At 38.4% G+C, this 23,860-nt stretch overlaps 1 protein-coding gene and 1 long non-coding RNA gene across 2 annotated transcripts in view; one reads left to right on the top strand and one right to left on the bottom strand.

Annotated features, from left to right (window-relative positions):
* Positions 1 to 15,278: 15,278 nt before the first annotated feature.
* Positions 15,279 to 20,140, bottom strand: LOC141727281 (uncharacterized). The gene is made up of 2 exons (XR_012578308.1): positions 19,568 to 20,140; positions 15,279 to 19,329 (listed from the first exon to the last, which is right to left on the bottom strand). It is a non-coding gene; the product is annotated as an uncharacterized LOC141727281 (long non-coding RNA).
* Positions 20,141 to 20,199: 59 nt separating this feature from the next.
* The window catches only part of NDUFS4 (NADH:ubiquinone oxidoreductase subunit S4), a 47,916-nt gene continuing 44,255 nt past the window's right edge, over positions 20,200 to 23,860 (top strand). Inside the window, exon 1 of the mRNA XM_005490663.3 lies at positions 20,200 to 20,358. Within this exon, the coding sequence (XP_005490720.1) occupies positions 20,273 to 20,358 (86 nt within the window). The 5' untranslated portion in view covers positions 20,200 to 20,272. The remainder of the gene's footprint in view (positions 20,359 to 23,860) is intronic.

Genomic DNA, 23,860 nt, shown 5'->3' on the forward strand with positions numbered 1-23,860 from the left:
TTTACTTTTTTCTTCCTCTCTTCAAGGCCTGTACATGGGGAAGTTTTTGGGAAATGGAAATGTGATTTTTATTTCCTCAGAAGCGGGGGTTGTGTGTATGCATGCATGTGTGTGTATTTGTCTTGGTATCTTTTGTTTTGCTGCTTCTCTTAATGCACAGGCTACCCTGGCTGTTGTTTAAATGAAGAAAAAAGATGTCTGGATGTTTAAGTACAGAAAGGCATAAGAAGTTCTGAAGCCATGAGGACAAGTTCCTAAAACCAGAAGAGAAATAAATTTTCAGAAACATCTTTCTCTTCAGTGTTCTTTTATTGTCTGGCATACATATTCCCCTTGCTGTAAATTACATTTCTGAAACTCCTGGATCACCATGGAGTATACTTTTGTCCTGAATCCCAGGTCTGTGAACTCCATTCACAAATGCAAGCAAAGTAATTTGGAGCAGAGTGCATGTGTTTGAAAACAGAACCCCACATTCTGGCACTAAAGTAAAATCACCTTAATTGTAAGATACTCAGCTTGAGGTATTTGAACAATACGAATATTGCCTCTAAAGCCCTGGATCCCAAATGTATTTGTCTGTGCAACACAGGCAAAAGAGTGTACTCAATTTTGGTCACACTCAAATGCATTTCTGATAGCTGCATTCTTCTGAGGGACTTAAGAACAGTATTATAGACCTCTTTTGCACCTTTACGTCTTTGCTTCCTTCTCCCTGCAATACACATCAAATAAGGCTACATTCCAAGCCTCTCTACAAATTTTAAACAGCTGCTATTTCTTTCATTTCCTTCCTTCCTTCCTCCCTTCCCTTCCCTTCCCTTCCCTTCCCTTCCCTTCCCTTCCCTTCCCTTCCCTTCCCTTCCCTTCCCTTCCCTTCCCTTCCCGGAACCTTCCCGGAACCTTCCCGGAACCTTCCCGGAACCTTCCCTTCCCGGAACCTTCCCTTCCCGGAACCTTCCCTTCCCGGAACCTTCCCGGAACCTTCCCGGAACCTTCCCGGAACCTTCCCTTCCCGGAACCTTCCCGGAACCTTCCCTTCCCGGAACCTTCCCTTCCCTTCCCGGAACCTTCCCTTCCCTTCCCGGAACCTTCCCTTCCCATGAATATTCCAGATCCAAATTTTAGCCTTCAGTTTTAAAATATTTTTGAACTATTAAATATAGAAAATTGAATATTTCAAAATGTTGGACTATTTTAAAATGAATTAGCAATTAAGTGGTATATTTAATTGCATTTTAGAGATCCACAGCAAAAGCAATATTTTTTAAAAAATCGTTATTACCCAATGTATCATGATTATATGCAAAATGTTTTACATAAGAAGAACAGTTTTAATAAATTTTCCAAGATCCCTTAGCAATTTGAAGTATTCTTACTCAGGTAACAACGTTTCTATAATCTTCTGCTGAGCTTCATGCAATACACTTATATTAATTTCAAATTACCTTCATATTTTAAGAGGCACCCAGAACTACAAGGCTGATGTTGGTGGGTGGCCACCAAAGCTACTAAAATGTGCTTCCATCTTATTTCTGAGCTGGAAGCATTGCTAAAAAAGGTCACAGGGCAAACCACATAGATAAGAGAGATAAGTGATTATGCAACTCATTGGATAATGGAGACAGAGGTTGCACTGATGAGAAGTGAGTTCTGTAGTGTCCCAGGGACTGGGGCACTGGCCCTGCTAGCACAGTCTGAGCAATGGAGCTGCTTCTGTCTGCAGAAAGGAAGCACCTCAGATCAGCCTTTTCCACCTACTGTCAGGTCATGGTGTGGTCAGAGCCAGGCTTTCTGTAGCAGCACATGCAGCAGGACAAGGTGTGCATAACCTTGAATAGGAGTTCATGCAGGGTTTAAGGAAAAACTTTTTTCCACATTAGTACAATCCAGCAGATGATCTCCTGACAACCCTTCCAAGTTGGATTATCCTACCATAGTATGAAAAGACATGACTACCTACATCCAAGTCATGCAGACTCCAAAATCAGAAAGGAACATCCAGTTGAAAAGAAATAATTCCCTCAAGAAACCTTGAAGGAGCAACCATATCACCACATACCTAGGATGCAGTTGTCAAACGAGAGAAACAGTTAACATGCAGTTAAAAATTATGCTATTGTTCAGATTTACAATTTATTTTTTTTTAGTAGTGACAATAATACTCAAAGAAACAATAACTAGTACGAGCTAGATTGGTCAAGACAGCAAGGAAAGCCAAAGAAAAGCCAAGCCCAAGACAAGACACTTGGAAATATAATAGATAATACCAGCTGGAGCAAGTAAATAAAACTCTTCAGGGATGTTTTCCATAATCTTTTCCCACCTACAGTGGTTTAGTCAGTTCAAATCCTTGTTTCAAATGGTGACTCCACCCAAACTGCAAAAAGCCTAAAATGCATGACATTAAAGATATACAAATAATGAGTATTTCCACATTTGGACTTCAACCTTAAAGAAACTAATTTTCATTCTTTTTATGAGAAAGAAAAAGGGATTGAGCCCATCCCCATAAATATGCAGGGCTGCAGCTCCAAATTTACACAGCGCACAAACTCTAGAGTTTGTGTACTTCTCAACCCAGCATGCCTGGAAGCTGTGACAATTCATTTATTAATCTCTCCAGCATTCCCCACTTACAGGCTCTGATGGAACTTCAGCTTTAATTGAGAGGCATTTGCCACTGTCAGCAACGTGGCGAGCAGCACCACATGAGCTGATGGGGCAAAACCCAGCCACAGCCCACAACAGGAGCCCAAACAAAATCCTCATTTTCTATCTGGAAAAAAAGCCAGAATCTGAAGTGTGTAGCTGCAGCTTTTGTGCAGCAAGGGTAGTCTAAAGTGCAGAGTAGAGTACATGTAGTGTGCCTCCCAGATAACACTGCAAGTTAGCAGAGAGGTCTTCACCCCACATGGCAAAAAAATACATGCTGAGTCGTCAGAACATCTGAGAGCTAACCTTACTGCTCCCACTCACCACCACCCAATTCTCCTTAGTAATGAAATAGTCAGGATCTAGATATCTCTTTCTGGAAAAAAAAAAAAAACAACCAAAAACCAGTGAGTCATATTTCTTTTCTTAGATTTGATTTTCTTTCTTTGGTGTTTCTTTTGGTGGGTTTTTTTTGGGAATTTTTGTGGTGGTTTTTAATTTGTTTGTTTTGTTTTGGGGTTTTTTTGGTGGGAGGTGGGTTTTTTATTCTTTTTTGAATCAGACATAGCAAATATAAAAAAAAATGAGAGAAATGAAGAAGTAACAGGTAAGTGTCACAGCAAGGTAAATGGAAAAAAAAAAGACGATGGCAGAGCAAAGCTACAAGGAAAAAGACCACAAAAGCAAAAAGAAATAAAATTGTGCTAAAAGTTGCATGTGAAGTCCAGTTGTAGCAGACCCTCAGATGCATGAGCAACGCTATGAACGCTGAAGTGCCATCTACTGGTATATCTTGTGCTAACCATGTTGCTTGGAGTCCACTATGGGATTCCACATGGAATGGGAGATCCATGTTTTTCTCTGCCACTGACTTTTTGGTAATGGACCTTGTGTTATAATCTCTCTGCTGTAAAAGGCAGATAGTGAGATTTTAATTAACCTGTGTGTTTTCACAGCCGGTGCAAAGCTCTTTGAAATGTAGTGGTTGAATGTTCTGCAAGACAAGGAGAAAATTTTGCATGTCCACATCCAAACCCAGCGCTTCTGAACAAGATGCTAAAAAATGAATGTGAGACTCCTAAGAAACAGAGAGCAGAAGACAGATGAGGAAAAAGAAAAGAGAAGAAGGTAAAGACCAGTAGGAGTTAAGGAGGAGAAGAATCAATAGAATACAGTGTGATTAATTGCTAAGGACAATACAATTTAAGAGGCAGTTTTACCAGATGTGTATGTGTTGGTCCAGCTGTGGGAACAGTAGACTCTCCAGATCTTGTTTCTGACACACAATAACTGTGAACTCTATTATGTGCAAATAATAAATCTAAGCAGCACCTCCAACATAAGAATGAGCAAGTAAAAGGAGGTCATATTTTCAGAAGTGTTAGCACATATTTGTCAACACCATGCTTAGCTAAATAGCACTAAGGAAGACTACAAGACAATGGTAACACACACACAAAGCAGTATCTGAGCTCACAAGTAGATACATGGTTTTGAAACCCCAGGTTTAATAGGTAAGGCCCCTAGGGATGGCAGACAAGCAGGGTCTTGGGCAGACTGGATGGGCTTGTTTTGCTGATGTATTTACTGGCTGGTATGTTAATTTTTTCAATGTGTTATAGAGCAGTTCCCAAGTTAGGGTCATGATCCCACTTGGGGCCCACAAGTCTGGAAGTGAAAATGAAAGTGGGGTTGTGACCCTGGAAGTAGGGTTGCTAAGGGAAAACTTTGGGAAGCACTGATGTTGTGCTACTAGGTGGGACCCCTACATGGACGGTATGTTCAATCACTGCTGAGGGACAAAGGTTTTACCAGGGCCTATATTTTTCTGAGTTAAGTCTCATTTCTGACTGATTTATTGCCAGATTCAAGTAAATGTCTCAGGTACATGAAGAGAGATTTTAGAATTACATTCAGAACTTTGAGTATTACATCTTGAAAAGAAAAGGCCCATAACACAGTACAGACACATCCACCATTTTCTTTGAAATATCCATTAGTAGCTACAATCTACATACTAGAGCCCTTCTCTCACAATCCTTGGCCAGAAGAAATCACTCCCACTTTTGCCATTTTTCAGAAGTATGATTACACCACCAGGTCATCATTGTGGCAGGCACTAAAGTCTTTGGGTTTTGTTGAACTCTGCTTTGTTACCAGAGAACATGTCTCTCACCACTTATTTAATCTTTGGGCAAGGAACAAGTATGTTGGCTAAGAAAAGAGTTACTATATTAAGAAGAATACTCAATAGAAAGGGATAACCAGCCTGAAGTCTGACATTCCTTAGAAGAAGTGGCACAGATATCTTCTTCAAGAGCATCCCAAGATTGAATCCAGCCCAAATAGCTCCAGTGTAATTTCTGACACCCCACAAGGGAGCTTTGATACGCCAATGAGTTTTGAATAGAAAAAGATTCCTATGTGTGGACAAGTGAATTGAGCCCTTAGGCTTTTAAGTCATGTAAGTACTTTTGAAGAGTCATGGAAAGTAGGCATAATGAGTCCGCATCTTCTTATTTCTCATGCTCTATGCACATTTATTTCAATCTAAAATTATACTGTGCCAGGAATGCAGCTTTCACTGTGGAGCTGGGTAATATTTCTGACTTTCACCTAGAGAAGTATTCTGTAGTCAGTAACAGAACAATTGCGATATGCACCATGCCATTTCAGTAAGTGAAGAGGCATTAACAGATTATTTTTGGCAGCAACATGTCTCTCTTTCTCATTCTTTAGTTACTTGTGTTGATTTATACCAGGATTAATTATTGATACAAATATTTCATCCATATTTTTTATGTCATGAGCAGGGAAAAAGGCATGGCTGTGAAGAATCCATAGAATTGTTTATGAAGCACAAATTCCCACAAACTCCTCAGAGACTATCAGATATCCACCTGGTGTCCCTAAGTGCTGGATTTCACATTTAAATCTCTGAATTAACAGATGCGTACAGTCACAGAGAGGCAGAAAGACCCTTCTTGATACTACATCTGAGGAGGCTCATGGACACTGTTTATTTTCACAAAATGGTGGGATGGTGGGGTATCTTGTGCTTGTGAAATTTATTCCAAATCTACACTTCTTGAAATGCTAATAACCAGTATCTGCACAAAGTTCAACTCCCAAGTTTTAGTTCCCAAAGCACATCTTAGAAAGACAAGTGCACTTATGAAATCAGTTTCCAAAGAGAAAACAGCTACAATATTGAGACTTCTGCTATACTCTTCTAATGTATGCAACCCTATTAAAAATTACATTTTTAAGTCTTGTCTGAACATTTTGGCAACTGAGATCCAAACATTTGAAATTAACTGAGGCAAATAAAATTTATAGAAGCCATTCTAATTAAAACTAAAAATGGTAGATTTCAAAAAAAACCAAACTTCATTTAAAGCTTACCATATTTTTAAAAAATTGCACATTTCAGATCCTTTTATTTCCTTTATTAGAAGTGGAGATTGTATAATAATATTATATTTTCAAGCTTTTTCTCCACAACTACAGATACTAGAAATATAGGCTTCTATGAAGCAATCATGTTATGCAAGAACTTGGGGATTTTAAGAAACAAAACAAAAACAAACATTGGAAAACATGATAAAGTCATTAAGAGTCAACAAGGCTGTTGCCAAACAGAGAGGATTTTATTTATTCAGAACTATGTCCTACGAAACCAAAGTCTTATCTGCGTTTAAGAACACCTATTTTAATTAGTCCCACATAGGGCAAATCATTATCCTCACCTAGAAATGGTGATTCTAGCTTAAACGTGTTTTAAAGGTATATCCTGGTTTTGGCAGTGAAGCAAGAGTCGTATCTTCATCAAGAATGTCAGCATACCTGCATCTTTGGAAAGGTAATGTAAAGGACCACAATGGTCCAAAAGGACCAAAAGGACTCATGACCAAAAAAACCATTAAATTCCATTGCTAGGAAATACAGTAATTTCAGTAAAATCTGTCTATCTGTATAGACCAGACTGGAACACACCATTTTTGGAAGTACCACAGAAACCAAATTGTTATTTAGGATTTGCTTTTTGCAGGGACAAGTAGCCACAGCTGCTTATAAACAGTTTTAATAGCTGTTTTTCACTGCAGTAGCAAATAATATAAGAACATACCAAATAATTTTTATTATAGTCTTGTAAAATATTCAACAGCATGTTTCAAGCCCAAAACCTATGTTCTCACTCTTTATTCTGATGATGCTAATAACAAAAAAAACCCCAAACAACACAATATTTTGACATATGTGATCCCCAGAAGGAGAGTTGAATATGTCTGTCACTGTGAAATCTTCATCTTTTCTAATGAAATTAAATTATTTAAAATCAGTTTTTCAGTAACTATGCAAAAATTCTTGCACAAACTATCTGGATATTGAAACCAAATGAATGTCATTATTTGCACATACAATCACTTGCTGCGCTGTCTTGTCTCAGGCAGATTGTGCACTGAATCCTCAAAGGTTCTGTGGGTTTCACAAACCCTGCAAATCACAGCTGAGATCTTTGTTTAAAGCCTCCAATGGGAGAACAAGTGGGCGTCAACAAAGTAGAGGGCGTGTAACAACTGCTGCTCATGAGGAAGGTCTGACAGATCCACCATTACATTTATTTTTTCCTCTCCCCAGGTTGCAAAGCAGCACTGCTGCCGCTAAGTAAATCTAGGCAGAGGAAGGAGGTGGGTTTTGCCCTTCCACCACTTATGTGAAGGCACATATCCCTAAGCCACTGAGTTCAGTACAAAGAGCTGTGCTGGGGCTTAAGACCCAGAAAGGGACCCTGGATAGTGTCCTAAGGCAGGCAGGGATACAACAGAACCTGCTAATACTGTATTGATAAGCTCAGCAGGGTCACAGCATAGATGTGAGAGTGTACAGTGAATTTATCAAGGATCCTGGCTTACTTTTGGCTCAGGCCAACTACCTCTCTTCCACAATCCAAAATTGCATTTCCAGGATCTGCACAGGCCAAGGATCATCCCCAATAATAATACAGTTAATACAGTCAGGAGGAAAAGCCAAATAGACACAGGCTTTGGCTTCAAAGAAGAGCCCATTTTATTCATTCACAGACATACAGCGTTCAGGTCAGGTTTACACACTGTCTGTGTGAAACACCTCATTTATATGGTCCTAGAAATTACTTGTATAACTTGCAACTGATGGAATGACATAAGACAAAGCCACAAATGAGCTGTGCATGATATTCATCTTAGTTTTCCAGCAAAGGCAAGCGTGTATCAACCTGAATATGTTCCTCACTCCTTTAAATGTACCACAGGGATTTCTCTTGGAGAATCAGGAAAGAGACAGCAGTTAAGTGAATCTTTTCAATTAATATCTTAATATGCAAACAGTATACAAGCAAAACACTAATAAACAGAAAATGTGCTTGTTATTAAAATACTCAGTAAAAAATTGATTGATTTCAGTAACTTCAGTGAACTTCACAATCTGTGTTTCTGAATAGGAGAAATGCCAGATTTGGAATAAGTAGTTGCCTTATGGAATCTTGGCGTTTTCTCCTGCTCAGAAATGCAAACTCTGAAGTTCAACTGAGCTATGTAAATCATCATGTCTTATGCTCCTCTTATTAGGCAATTCTGTCTTGATATTCTGAGTAATGAACAGTCTCAATGGTACGTGGAATCAACATGTTACTTCAAGAGCAAAGCACTTTCAGTAAAAAATTGCTTAGAATAATTTCTTTCATCCTTAAATTAAAGAGCTGCTGTCTGCACAAACATAGCTAGACAGACTGAAGCAAGGAATGAGAAGGAATGAAGTGCTATTGGACACACCTCATGGGTTCTTGATATTACTAGGAATATTCCAGGTGCATAGCTCAATCTGAGATGCTATCTACACTATGGGATGTGGGCAGATAATTCACATTTCCTTTCTTGTGTGTCACTGATCTGTCTGCATGAAAACAGGTTATCCAACTTCCTGAGCAATATAAATCATGAAGCTCTATTTTAGAAAAGATTACAGAAATTTTGTCAAGGTTAAAGCAAATATCAAAATAGAAAAAGAAAGAAAAAAAAAAAGGAAGAATGCATGACAAAGTGAATTAAAATAGCTTTGGATAATGCTAAAATAGATGGACTACTAGTCCTAGGAAACAAATAAAAGGAGCTAAATCACAGATGCTTATGTGCCTTTTTTTTTTTCCTTAATTCCATAAAGGTGGTTTTCCAGCACAAAATTGATTAAAAGCCACCTGCTTGGAGCATCTTTGTGGAAAAAAAAGCACTCTAGTTTTACACAAGTAGCTAAGCAGAGTCAAAGCTACTGCCTTGCTACTTCAGAGCAGTATGATAATTGCATTGTCTTCATTAGGATTTTGCAGGCTTAGTTAGCAGTAGTAGTTGATTCACTGAGGTAAAAAGAACCCAAACAAAACAAAAATTACTGAAGCTACAGCTTTGGAGTCTTCACTTCAATGCCAGCTGGAGAAATCTGCACCTGATTTGAGCATCTGGGTCAGCCCAGGAACTCTGTGCAGTATTAGTCCTCCACTTGTGAAAGATGTAGTCCCTTTGTATGCACAAAGCCTGGTGTTCTACTGAAAATCCATTCTCTTGCAATAAGATAAGCTCTCTAATTTTTCTCTTGGAAGAACATTCTGTCTTGGGTAGAACTGTTTGAGAGTCTGAGCCACTACCACTTTGATGGCTTTAACTTAGGATTTGCACTGCAAAGGAAGTGGGCAATCAGCCTCGGCAAAGGTGAAATCCCAACTTTAGAAATATAAAGGTCACCAATTAGAAAGGCACGAGAAAACTACAAAAGAGTGACTTGCAAAATAGTTGCATTTCTGAGGCTAATTTTAGGAAGGCAGTTTGCTAAGATCCATTAATTAATCCAGCAGACTTAACTGCAACTGAAGAAATCTGTCAAGAAATTATCTTACCTGTCAAGAAAATATCTTACCTTAAAATTAAGTTTTGATCTAGTTTGTTTGGCCCATGCATGGAGGAAGAGAAGACTGTTCCATTTTCCTGTAGACACAAGGATTTGTGGGCCAATTGCCTTTTTTTAACACCATCTTTATTTCCATCAAGGTATCTAGACTGCTTGTATACCTTGAAAAGATACTGTCAAGAAGTACTTTACTATGGAAATCATATAAATCCCTAGAAATTATGATCTTTAAATTAAAAAAAAGTCACACATATTTTAAAAAATATGTAGAAATTAAGACCAAATAGATGGAAGTTCTGAAAGCTTCCTATAACCATCCTGCTAGTTAACAGTAGTAGTTTGAGTAGTGGTTGTAGTTTGCACTCAAAAACCATAATTCTGTAGCATTTTAGCTGCTGTAAAGTTTTTAAGTGGTCTTCAAGTCCTTCTTGGACAGGTTACATGGCAATTGTATTCTAATTCTGGAAACCTATCATCAAGAACTAGTGAATGGGACATCAAAAACCTACAATACTACAAAGAAATACAATTTTCCTCCAAATATTTACATGGGATGGATAGGGAAATAAAAGGACCTTTTGTGATTCCTTTCTACTGACTCCTCTCCACCTACTTTTGCTATAAAGAGGAGGATGCCAGAAAAAAGCATGACTTGGTGAATTGTGAAAAAGGGAATGAATAATACAAACCCAAGAAGTTGGATTAGACTAGAACCAACTTCCAATAAAAACATTCCCTAGAAAGTCTGTGTTTGGACCTTATTTTTACATCAAAGCATTTAAACTTTCACTGGTACTTACAGCTTCAGAAATCCCAATGTTGCATTTTTCCATCAATAAGCAAATTTTAGTTTCTGACTTACAGCTTTCAGCTGGTTGACATAGCAAGGGAAGAAGTGAATGACATTCTGGAATATCTCTACCTTGTAATTCTTGGTCTTTAAGACCTGGGTGAAAAAGCTTCCATGAGGCTTCCCTATAGATAAGATTATTATTTATAATGACAACCTCTGATCAGCAATCTGATCATTGCACACATTTTAAAATAAACAACATATTTTCTCAAAAAGGAAATTAAAGAGGTAATTCACTTGGGCATCAGCAAAAATCATGCCATGACTCCACAAGGGAAATTCATAGCTTGCTAGAAGGTGGGGATTACTGGAAAGATGATAAGGCAGGTAAGGAAAAAAAAAAAAGACAAATGGACGGAAAATGAGATAGTCAAAAGTGGTACCAAGAAATAAAATATCCCATCTGAGTGCTTCTTAACCGTCTTGTTTAATATATTTGTCGACTTTACCTTGAAACAAAATCCAAGTAAACAGATGCTGACAGTAAACGTTAGGATACATGCTAGTACTACAGATAGAGACACAGATACAACCCAGAAAGAATTACATGACCCTGATTAATTGGCTAGTGAAAACAGACAAAAGAATGAGACTGCAGGTGAGAAACAACTAAAAGTGATACAAGACAATAGTGTGATATGAACAAACTTCAAAACAAACCCAATTGCAGGACAAGATACAAAGAGCAATGAAGATCTTGAACAGACTTCTGTAAGAAGCAAAGTGACAAAATAAGTCCAGATCATCTTAAGACGGAAGTTTATCAAAAAAGTTATGTAATATAGTTGCCTAAAGTAGGAGGAAATTGGGTGTGCCAAAAAGATTCTTTTTAATCCTATATACTCTTGGTTAAAATGACCAAAATATTTTGACACTATTTCCAAAAATGTGATTTACAAGGACAATAACCTGCATTAAACAACTTTATATTAAAACTTATTTTCTTGTTCCAGTTTTTCATGTTGAGAAGCTATCACTGCAAAACCTTTAAAGCATTCCAAGAAAGAAGATGAACACAGAAATCCAAGCAGTGATAGAAAGTTTTAAGCTGATGAGACAACGGCCAAACCAGAATAAGTACGTGAAAGAAACCATTGGCTTGGCCTTTGCGGGGAGACCTTAAAGACTAAAAGGTGTGGTGATGAAGAAGGTCATAAAGATAATTAATCAATGCAAAATTCAAAATAATTTATATAAGCATTCCTGAAATCCACCCTGCTCCTCTCCCCTCCATTTTGTAGCAAATTGGTAACAATTAAACAAAGGTTAGTACCAATATGGAAGGTTGTAGGGGTTTACCACATATATAATTTTCCTTCTGGAAAATCAAACATTGCTCATTCTAAAACTACAGAAATTGTGAATGTGGTGTATGGACTTCATAAGTTTCAATTTTTCCAAGAATATCCCTAAAAATTGAAATTCAGAAACATGTGAAAGCATGCTTCCACATTGTCGTCTGTGTTCCTAAAGACAGAAAACTAAGAAAAGGGAAAACTCCTTCTCTATTTTCACGTACTTTAGGAATCTAATTGTTTTCTAAAGTGCAAATTGCAACTTTGTCAATAAAGGGGATATTTCAAGAGACTGAAAAAGTTTGCATTTGTTTTTTCCAATATATAAAATACGGCAAGTTTTATTTACATTTTCCTCTGAAAGTTGTATTTTTTTTTTTTTTGCAGTTGTTTCCTTGTGTTTTGAAGGGGTTTTTTAGGTCATTGGAATTAGAGGCCTCAATTCAGTGATGTATATTAGCACATTCCAAGTTTATTTAGGGCTATGAATAGCTCAATTGAATGCATGAAGGACTCTATATAATATCAATGTCAAAAATAGATCTTGATTTTAAACATATATGAGGCAATATTACGAAGTATTTTACATTAATATCTGTTAAAATGCATTTGGTTTTCAACATGGTAATATAAAAAAGTTAATATAAATTAGGAATACATTGAATAACCAAATATGAGGCTAAAGGACTTCCTTGAAATTGTTTGCTGTCAGACACTACTTAAACAGTTGTTACACATATCAACTAAAATAATCTTTGTGAACAAATATAATTTTTTTGCCATTTCTAGGAATCATCTGAATTAGAAATATGAGGAATAAGAGGAAATTTGAAAATTTTGCTAATGTCTTAATTTTTTTTCTGGGAGCCTTTGTTATCATTCAGAATGGCAGTGGTCCTCTCTAGACCACAGAGATTCAATGGAAAACCTTTATTATTATGTCCATTTTGTTCATAAATGTACTCTTTTATTTCATCTTGCACTCTCTTTTCAGAACAACTACCCTCCTCTTCAAAAAGGAAAACCCTAATAGCACTTTCCTCCAGTGAATTCCAGTAAAAGGAGGCAAGCAATAATAGTATGGATTAACAGGCATTAAAATGAAACCATATGGAAACATGGGCAGAGGATTTGAGCAGGAAAAGTACTGTTTAAAAATTAATCTTTATGTCTTAAAAGGGATTGTTAGGAGCATTGCAAAAGTTCTGAAAACTCTTAATTCAATGCTGCTACAAAACCCGCGTTATGAAAAAGTAAAACAATGTTTATGTTGTGACACTGGCTCCTCTTAGAATGACAGCCTGGGAAATACACTTTGTGACCTAAATCTAAACTAACAAAAGACCCTGAAGAACACTTATTGTATCTGTCATTTAAGTCACAATTTCTGTGATTGCTGACACGTACATGTGAACAGAGAATTTATTACCTTCCTATAATACTACTACTCTTTATCTTTTTATGAGGAAAATAGAAAATGAGGAAGAGTCTCCACTGTGTGACATGGTAAATAAAGTAAAAAAAAGAAAAAAATATGAGAGCTACAGTAGTATTTAGCCTGTTGTTTATCAGATGGGGAGAATATTTAACTTAAATCATAATTTTTAAATATTTAAAATTACAGCTTTCTGCCTGCTTTTCACAGCACTTCATTGATATAAAATGGAAAATACATGAGAAAAGAAGTCTGAAAGAAGGGGAGCTTTAATGATACTTCCCAAACTGACATGAAGACTACAGAGGCACAAGAGGGATTACAAATCTTTTTGGTGAACTGTCTCTCCTTTAAACTTGTTTCTGCTTTCCTCATGGAATGGGATAATCTCTCCAAAACGAATTTTTAAAACGTAATTACTCAAAGGAAGAAAATTGCTAGTGTAAGAGTTTAGAGGCCAGAAAAAGCATGGGAAGAAAGGTAAGGAAAGTGATAATATATAAATTGATACAATAAGAAAAGAACTAGTAAAAGGTAAATTCACAAGCCAATTAATCTACTAAATGCTTAACTGTGTCAGTGGAGAGCAGGAAGAAAAAAAGTAATGATCATACCGTTTTCATGAAAGAGCCTTGCTTTAACAATAAATGGATGAGTTCGAGGTCTCCAATTAAATCCTGACATGTCAATATCTGACTCAAAAGGCACAAGTATGACTGATTTTGCTATCCAGATTAGTTAAAGCTAAACTCAACAGGGATGCTGAATTGAGTTGAAAAGACCCATTTGTGTATAACAGGTATTTATTTCGTTTACTTATGATTCCCATTTTTATAAAGAATCAAAATCCTTTACATATAAATCTTATAGATATAAGGGATATACGAAATATAGAATGTATATTAATAGATACAAAACTAGATATAATATAGCTCTATAGTATATATTAATAGAATATATATCTCATATATATAAATAAATTACTACTTTTCACTAGTATATCAAGAAACATTTCCTAATTTTGCATGGAAGAGAAACAGAGCTCAGAAAAATGGGACTTCTGCTCCACTCTACATATTATTATAAAATATAGTGTTTCCAGCAATATTACAGAACAGTGATTTAAAATTCTTTTCTTCCACATTAACCAGTTTAAGTCAGGGGTTTTTTTATACTAATACCATGTAGTATTTCAGAAAGCCTCTAAAATCTCATCATCTGAACTCAGGGTTCTATGCAAAATGTCAGGTAAAAACTTCTATAACACTTAGCAACACAGAAATCTTTCTTGCAGCATGAACTACAAGGACAAGGGAAGTCATACTATGTCAAGACTGGAGGAAATAATTTCCTGAAGACTTAATTTTCCAGGAACCTCACAAAAAGCTAAGAAGGAAGAATGACTATCATTATCAGTGAAAGAATGTCTGATCTGGACAACTAAAAGGACTAGAATCTTTAACAACTGTCTTACTTTTATTATTCTAAGACTCTTCCACTAACAAATACCACCATACCTAGGATCTTTCAAAAATCATATGAGAGGGCAGATGGCTATAAAAATTCAAAGACTGAAATCTGTTTTACCTCCAGTTAAAGAAAAAAAAAAAAAGAAAAAAAAAAAAAAAAGAAAAGAAAGAAGACATAGAAATTACCCTACAGATGTTAATAATTGTCTGGGGTGGGAGTCGGGGAATGGGAAGGCTGGCTTCTAAGTAAACAATGCAAAAAAAGACAAAGAGGTCCCTGCTGATGTACAACAATAAAAGCAGTTTTCTCAGCAGTGTCAGCTTAGCAAGCCTGAGGGTCTGTATTTTAAACCCCAGTGGCCTGACGTCACTCACCCTGATGGTGTGTGTGAAGGAAGCTATCTCTCTGCAATGACCGACCTGAAAAGTGTTTTCAAAGCCCAGTGGGCCAATGTCACTCACACCGACGGTGGATGGTGGGATCTCTCAGGGTGGCAGCCTGGGGGAAGTGAGCTGCAACACCAGCAGCCGACCATCACTCACTCTGATGGCAGGGGGTCAGCTGGGATTCTTTGGTGGCCTCCCGGGCAATAGTTAAAAAGAAGATTTTGGTTCACATGTCAATGTCTAACTTGAAAGCAGCAAGTATAAAAAGTGATTTTTTTTTTTCTTTTCTCTTTTTTTTTTTTTTTTTAAATTGTGTTTCACTAGTGGCAGCAGTGCAGCCAGGAAGGGGAGTTTCTCTGCAAGGACGTCTGATTGCATGTGAAGCTTACAATGGGGCTGGCTCTGCCTGGTTTTAATTTTTTCTCCTGTATGAGCTGAGATATTTTATTCCCCCATACCAAAGGGGGAGAAAAATTAAATCCAGACAGCTCCAACTGCACTTTACATCTCATATGCAATCAAACAGACTTCGAGAATGCCATCAGCTTTTTTACCAACCTACCTGCCATACAGAGAATGTAAATAAATACTAAAATCCCAAAACATTATGTTCTTATGCTAACTCATCTTGTAATGCAGAAACTGACATTTGGGACAAATTCTGCCATTAAATTTACCCTAACACCTAAAGCATTGTAAGGTTTGCAAAGGATTACGTAGGAATAGTCTCTGTCCCACTGCAAATACTTAAAAAACCCTACAAGCATAAGTGCAGCTGATATTTCAACAGCAAAGTAAATTATTTGGGACAGAATGAAGCCAAAAGAGTCACTACTTACAGAGAAAGCTCTTTACAAAGATAAAATTTTCAAAATAAAATTCTAAAACAAAAACATAGTATTTTAAAAACTAAACCCTAGTCCTATGAAAGTAAATGAATTATTTATTCTGTGTTAAACTGTCATGCTTAGTTGTCAGAAGGGTAGAATCTAGAGATATCCAACACTGAAATCATAGGTTCTGTGTGTAAAATCAATGCAACCTACAAATAAAATGGAACGGGGAATTCATGCAGGTCTAGACAATATAATCAGCTTTCTTGCATTTTGGGTCCCTTTTCCACCAGTTCTTTGCCCCATTAGACTGTCGAGATTGAGACTGATGCTTTTGTTTCCTACATAGTTCCTCTCTGCCACCCAGTAGAAAACAAACTAATCCAAAGCAACAATACATTAAGGAATAGCTCAAGAGTTGTGCCGATCACTGCTAATTGTAGTTTACTTGAGACTGTGAAATTATTTCTACCAGAACTGGTTTGTTTGGGTATGAAGTAAGGCTGTGCAACCTCAGCCTAGCAGAAAAAATACTAAAAAGTTAAATTTTGCTCCCCGATTTTCACAATATGTGCAGCTCACATATGTGAAGAGAAAACATGACTCTAACTCTCACAGTTAAGCTAATAAGCTTTCTCATAGAGTGAGACAATAGGAACTGTGAGCATACTGTACAGCACAATAAGTGCTGGCACATGAACTGTTTCAGTCTTGAGGGACAGTGCTTCACAGTATATCAGTGACAGAAGATTAGCTTGCAGCCAGATTTATGAATGAAAAGTTTAAGCCTTCGTGAAAGTACTGACTTCAAGTGATAGTTCTGCAGTCACCTCAAAAAAATTGCACTGAACTATTTTGAGGAACATGGCATTTAACACTCCATTTTCTAAGACTGCTATGCACAAAAATTCACTAGCTTAACCTAAGATGATGATTAAAAAAGGTGTTGTATTATATGTCTGAATACATTTACACAAATTTAAGCCAATCAGATAAAACAGTACACATTTAACCTGTGTAGGAGTATCTTACAGGTCTGCTTATAAACCTGGGCTAATAGTGGGAGACAGAAAAATTCATGTCTCTCCCTTTCTCAGGCACCAGACTGTAAGGGACTGTTGGTGCATATTAATTTCACAGTAAACTGTGCTTGGAATTGCCACAAATGCTGTTTCTGGACTGCTATAGTTATTTGTTTTGAAATAGTCTCTCACCATTTTGTGACTACTATACAGAAATACTTCATCAACAACTGCTATGGTTACATTTAAATTAGTAAATAAACAGTCTAAGGATCCTTTTGTACCCCTGATGCGGCTCAGCTTACATGGCACAGCTCACACCCGTGGAGCTAAACTCTTTCTCCTCTTCTCCCCTACTCAAAAAAAACAACCCAAAACCCAGAAAGGCCTCATCCACACGGCTTATTAGGAACAGTCCCAGGCCCATGCTCATTCCCAGACTGTGCTCAGACATTGTTTGGGATGGTGCTAATTAGTCAGGGTCAAAACGGTTCCAGGGGCTGTGCAAGCAATTAGCAGCACGTTCACTTGCACACATGCTCAAGCCCATCAGTTGTGATCTAACACAGGACCATCCTGTCCTTGCAGCTGCCAAAAGCAGCTCATGAATTTGGCACCCTCCTTTGGCAGATTCAGTTCATAACGTGGCAAGTTAAAGTTCCAGCTGCCATGTGCTACCTCTGTCCTTTCCCCAGGCAGAGGAGAGGCAGCAGGGAGGGCAGGAGTCTGAAGAACTGGGCTACACGAAACACAGGAGCCTTCACACAGTGCCCAAACCACTGGCTTCCTCCCTGGCAGGAAGAGAGGACACAAATCTGGATCTGCCCAAATGATCTTCAGCTGAGCTATGATAATCTGTCAGCTGATAGACAGACCCAGACAATTTACCTCAGCTCACAATGGAGCCCTCAAAGGCAACTGGCTTCACCAAACCACTGGTGCATTTATTAACAGCTATAAAATCTTCCCCAGCTTACAAAAATGACAGAACACTCTTCCTGGCTGAAGCACCATAAGAGAAAAAAGTTTGGATTAGATGAAGTAAATCTGAGTTGGTGTGAATGCTGCCATCATTCAGGCACTGGACAAAGACTTAGGAAGAGAGAAAAACTAACAAATTTTGTGAGACGTAGATATTCTTGCTATGCTTCTCTGCAAGTGACTGAAGCTTTGATGTGAGAGACATGCATTATTAGGCTGATAACTAGTACAGCTGTGAAAAAAACATCTCAAATAAATGTGGGAAGCAGTTTTTCAAGCCTTTCCTTCAAACTCATTGGACAAAAACTGCTAGGTTCAGAAATTTGGGGTTTTCCCACCTGCATTAAACAAAAGACTCCAGTTCACTACATCAATAACCTGTTCCAATTCATCATTACTACAAAATTACTCCTGTTATCTGTCTTACTACATCTGACTTTGAACATACTCACTAACAATTGAAAAAATAATTTTAAGTACTCACATCTGTAAACCCACCAAATTTATAAATTGCTGTTGTTACTGTGTCTCTCTATTGGGCTGCCCAAACAGGTTTTTTGCTTTACTCCTTTTTCTGCAGCATTGTTTCTGTTTTAAAAGGGAGAAAACAGCATACACTTTACATAAAACAAAAATATTTGATGGGAAGAAAGAATAGAAAATTACGCACTTTACAGTGGAAAGTTTGGATGACTTGCAACCGCCTAATACAAAGACTGAAATAATGGCTCTAGGTCTGACATTTCATTAGGACTATATAGTGTATGGGTGTTGCTCTGAAAATTAATGTTCTGTTGATTTGATACTGCAGAAGACATTTGCTGAAAGTTTGTTTAGCTTATCATTTGAACTATTTTTCAGTCTTCCTTCATTTAGAGCAAGAAAATGTTGAATTTACTCACTTGTGCAGAATTTTTGTACCTGGCCCTGTCAAACTCTGCTGTCAAAATCAAGCACAAGGCTTGCTTCTCCTGGAGCAAAGCAGAAACAATTAGTCAAAACCAACCTCCCCTTCTGTACAAATTTATTAGCTCTTTTTTTCTTTTCATTCTAAATATTTTCTCTTTTTAAAGTAAGATCAAAGCTGAAACGTCATTTAAGTTTGTTTTTTTTTTAAAGAGGTCATCAGATTTTTAATATAAAAAAAGAGCAATTTCAAGAATACCATCTATTTTCACCATCAGAACCAGAAACTTTTCAGTTCTTCACAATGTTGCAGATCGTCCTCTAGCACTGCTTCTGCACCATGTGTTTTTGGAAACTTTATGTCATTTGAGCTTTTGGCACCGAACAGAATCATACTTGACTTCTGATTTATAGCCATCTGTCTTCTTCAGCCGCATACACAGAACCCTCATTATTGTAGGGCATGAGTACTGTTATTTGCTTCCAGTTTACAGTTAATGCATTATAAATTCGACTCCACTTCAAGAGACCAGCGGTCGTGTCAGTCTTCCTTGCTATAGGAGGTAAGGCAGGAATTGGTTTAAAAACAGAAAAGAACTCCTGAAAGTGCCACAGTACCATTAGAGGCTTCCTTATCTCAGCGAACTAAGAATGTGAATCCATTTCAGACAGCAAATCTAAGAAGTATGCTTTTAGCAGGTGCAAGAAGATGTACCAACACTTTCAAGTCTTTGTACAGAGTGCACCACTTTGTCAGCAAAATATAATGGGAAAGACTGGGGCCAAAATTACCTGATCCCACAGCTTCTGTGCCCAGGACGGAGGGCTCCAGGCACAGGGAACCTGCCAGCCCAGACACCTGTCCTCCCTGGGGCTTGTCCTGCCATCCATAGCCACAGAATCTGCAAGTTAAGGGTTGGAACAGATCTTAAAGATCATCTAGTCCCAATGCCCCTGCCATGGGGCAGGGACACATCTCTGGTTCCATAGTCCAGGTTTCTGAAGGCTTTATATCCAACCCAGCTTTGAACACTGCAAGGATTAGGGAGTCCACAATCTCCCTCGGCAACCTGTTCAGTAACTCGCCACCCTCACAGTAAACAATTGCCTTCTAATAGAGAACCTAAATTTCCTGTCTTTGAGCTTCTGCCCATAAAGAAGATGGTGTAACAACCAACGCTGCCAAAAAATGTTTCTGGGCCAAACATGTAACTGGGAAAAAGGAGGCCTGCACCCCGAACACCCGAGTGTCGCCTTCCCGGAGCTCCGGACGTGAGTTCTGCTTTCCCACCAGGCCAGCAGCGCCCTTCCCTTCTGCCTCTGCCGAGCCCTCTCCCCACCGCTCCCCATCCCAGCCCCGTTCCCTGCCCTCCCTGCCCGCCCTTCCCACCGCCTCTTCCCGCCGCCTCGTTCCGCCCTCGCCTTCGCGTTTCCTGTCCGAGCGGAGGAGGTTTGGCCCTGCGGCGCCGCCGTCTCCCAGCGGCTGCGTTGAGCATCATGGCGGCGTCTCTCTCAATGTCAGCGGCGCTGAGGGGCCTCGTCGCCCGGAGCGGAGCGGCCGCGGTCCGCCCGCCGCCGCCCAGGTAACGGCACCGCGGGCTCCCCGCCGGCCGCCCGGGGAGCACCGCCGCACCCCGGCGCCCGCAGGGGCCCGAGGAGGCCGTCCCGGGCCTGGACCTCCGCCGCGGCCGCCCGGGGAGCTGGGTCGGGGGGGCCGCTTAGGCCTCGACGCGGGTGGGGGGCGGCCAGGCTGGCAGCAGGCGCGGGGCCGGGGCTTCCCTCGTGTCAGTCCGTGCGTGTCCTTGTCTGTCCCTGTGTGCCCGTGCGTGTCCTTGCCTGTTCCCGTCTGTCGGTGCGTGCCCTTGCCCGTCCTTGCTGTCTGCCTCGCCGTGACCGCCCGCCCGATGTCCTTGCCGTGCCCGGAGGTCGAGTTCTGCTCGTCGCGGCCTCTCTGCTGGGGAGCGTCACTTCGCCAGCAGTCTTCCCCGAGATTTGCACCCCACTACATTCTTTTCTATCGTGTTGCATTTCCTCGCCATCGCTTTTTCGAAACAAACCTTTTACCTTTTTTCAGAGGCTGAATATATCTGTTTTTTCGCCGATTTTCTAAAAATAATATTGGAAATGTCTTTATAATTTTAGGTGGCACTTTGTTATTTGTTTCTTTAATGCAGAGACCTGTGTTAGAAGTCCTGTACGTGACCCAATCACGAGTTGAAGATGCGCTCATGTTGTTACTGTTGTGCATCTCACAGGCCCAAGGCTTGTGTCAGTCTAGCCAGGACAAATAATGTAGCTCACTGCCTTTAGTTGTGTTTTGGAGGTTTTGCTCTTTGTGCTCTTTAAGTCTTTAGATATTAACAGATACAGGTTTGCTCTAGTAATTTAATTTTTTTGAATCTCTTGGGGTTTTTAAATATATGTCTATAAATATGTGTCTGTGCCTATAGAAACACATAGAGAAAACTATATGTACATGCAGAGCAAGAACTATGGCTCTACTGTTTTTGCACGTTTTTATCCTCTGACTTTCCTATTAGATACTGCTGCCTTCCTCCTCCTAAAATGGCACCTGTTTGATGGTGTTGAAGGTTAATTGTCAGTCTCTTAAAAATGCTTTGAAATCTGTGGGTATGAATTTAGGAGATGCTCTGCAGCAGTCCAGAAACTTGCTGTTCATGTTCAGCTGTTACCTTCTGCCCTTCTACTCCTCTGGTATTGTCAGAACTATTGCCTGTCCCATGTTGTGAATTGCATCAGTCAAGTAATTCCGGCTAAAAATAATTTTGTTTGTTGTAAAGTCTTGCCATGCTATATTTCAAGTAATTATTTCAGAAAAAAAATAGTAGGATGTAGCAGGGCTGGGTATGAGAAGCAAATGGAAATGTGAGGTGGGTACACTTCAGTTGTGACTTCTTCTTTGAAACACTGAGTTAGATTCCTTGCTTGCCTCAGAGAGTGAAGAAAAATTAGTGTCCCTTAGTGTTTTCAGTAAGGGGGATGTTGAGGACAGTGGCCTGAGTGGGACTGAAACTTATGCTTCACATTCACTAGGACAGTGACCTGATCATAGGTGGGCAAGTTTCTTGAAGAAGAAGGAGGGCATTATGAGTTTCTCCTGAAGTTTTGTGCACAGTTTTGTAATCCCCATTGTTAGAATGAGAAATTTTCCGTGGAATAAGGAGAAGACACTTCAGAATAAGATTGTTTTGGCAGTATGAGGGAATGCTTATGACTGTCATTTATTGCATAAGTTTCGCAAAGTAATTATTCCCTGGTGAGGTTGGCGCTGAAACTTTAATCTTTTTTCAATTACTGTTTGATATAAAATATCTTTATATGAAAAATATTTCTATGAAATTTTATTCTTAACCAGCCTATGTAGTCTCTCTACTTGGGAGTGAGAATCAGCATACATAATTACAGAAAAGCATTTAGGGTTCTATATTTTAAATTGAAAATGTCTTCCTAGGGCTCATTGTGAGTGATAAATCAGATAAAAGTAGACAGGAGAAAGTGTATCTCTTTCTTTTTCACTTTGTATTGCTTCTCGTATGCAAGTGTTTGTCTTCCTTTGATACATACCCTATAATCTTTCATGCAGAGCATGTAATTCTTTGTATTTCATCAGAAACCTAGATAAATTTATGTATACAGAAAGATGCCTCAAAATTTGCCATGGTACAAGTCTTATTTTTAGCTTTGGTGTCTCACATCTCCTGACCTCACAGAACTGAACATTTACCAAAGATCACTTAAGTTTATTTTCCAGCTGAATTGATCGGCACCTATCCAAAAGACTACTTGTTGGAGAAGCCAGTATTTTGCTGCATATCTTGCAATTGCATATCTTGCAAATATCTTGCAATAAATCCTACAATACTGGTTTCCTTTCAGAAAAGTATTTTGACAGATGCAATTTGGTCCAAGGAGTCTCTTTGGAAGTATTTGTCTGTCTGAGTTTTTAGTGGAGTAATCTCTGTCATTGAAAAACTGTAGAAAGAGTGTGTTATAACCAGTGTGCTAGATGTGTACCTTTAAGTAAATACAGGTGTTACAATTACTAACAATAAAATTATTGGTGTTCTTAGGAGATGACCTAAGAATATTCTGGAACTGTCAACTGTGAGGGCATTTGAATGACTCTTATATCACTCCAGCCCTACACTTTTGTTTACTTAGATTCAGAGTAAAGTTTGACTGTTCGGTAAAACATAATGCAAGTTTCATGTTACTTGCTTAAATTAGGTTGTGAGAGTAAAATATCTTGTTTGGACTGCAGGATTGAATTTTAAGCATTCAAGATGTATCTTTATTTGCAGTGAATTTTTCTGTAGATCTTTGCGTGTGAAACTTCTTATAGTGCTCCAGTTTTCAGAAGTTCAATTAAATTATAATGTATATATTATAATAATTAATTAATTATATAATTAATAATTAATTAATTAAATTATAATATATATATTATAATAATTATAATGAAATTATAAATTATAATGTCACTTCCCAAGAGTTACAAGAGAGATTCTGTTCTGATTTCTGTTAGTGATATTTGGTTCTTAGAAATTTTATGACATCATCTAGCACAAATACTGCTTTTATTGGGACATACTTAGGCACTTTAATGTACACATGCCCAAGCTGCCCAATGATTCTAAACTGGTACTGGCTTTTTCCACAATATGGACATAAGTGTTCAGTCTGAAATTAAGAGAACATGCAGCAACATTCCTCATATCTTTATGAAGTCCCGAGTGCTTGTTTTAAGTCACTTAAGCAGTGGTTAGTGAGTCCCTAGATGACTGAGAAAGTAAAAGTGTCTCCTTTGTCTAAAAACTATTTTGAACCTTTCATGCTGTAAGATCTGTGAAGTTTTCAGGAGGCTTGATATTATGTTGAACATGCTCTCACTAGTTTGACCTAAAAGATTGCAGTGTTTCCTTCCCTTAGAAATATGGACAGTTGAAGCTAGAAAAGAAAACATCAAACAAATTCCTGCTGAACTGGGAATCAGATATTTGTTTCTAAGACACTTCAGAGTGTTTTTTTGAGAAGCCCTTTCTGTCACAATATATTTGACTCAGA

The sequence above is a fragment of the Zonotrichia albicollis genome, chromosome Z, assembly GCF_047830755.1.
Source record: "Zonotrichia albicollis isolate bZonAlb1 chromosome Z, bZonAlb1.hap1, whole genome shotgun sequence".
Lineage (NCBI taxonomy): Eukaryota > Metazoa > Chordata > Aves > Passeriformes > Passerellidae > Zonotrichia > Zonotrichia albicollis.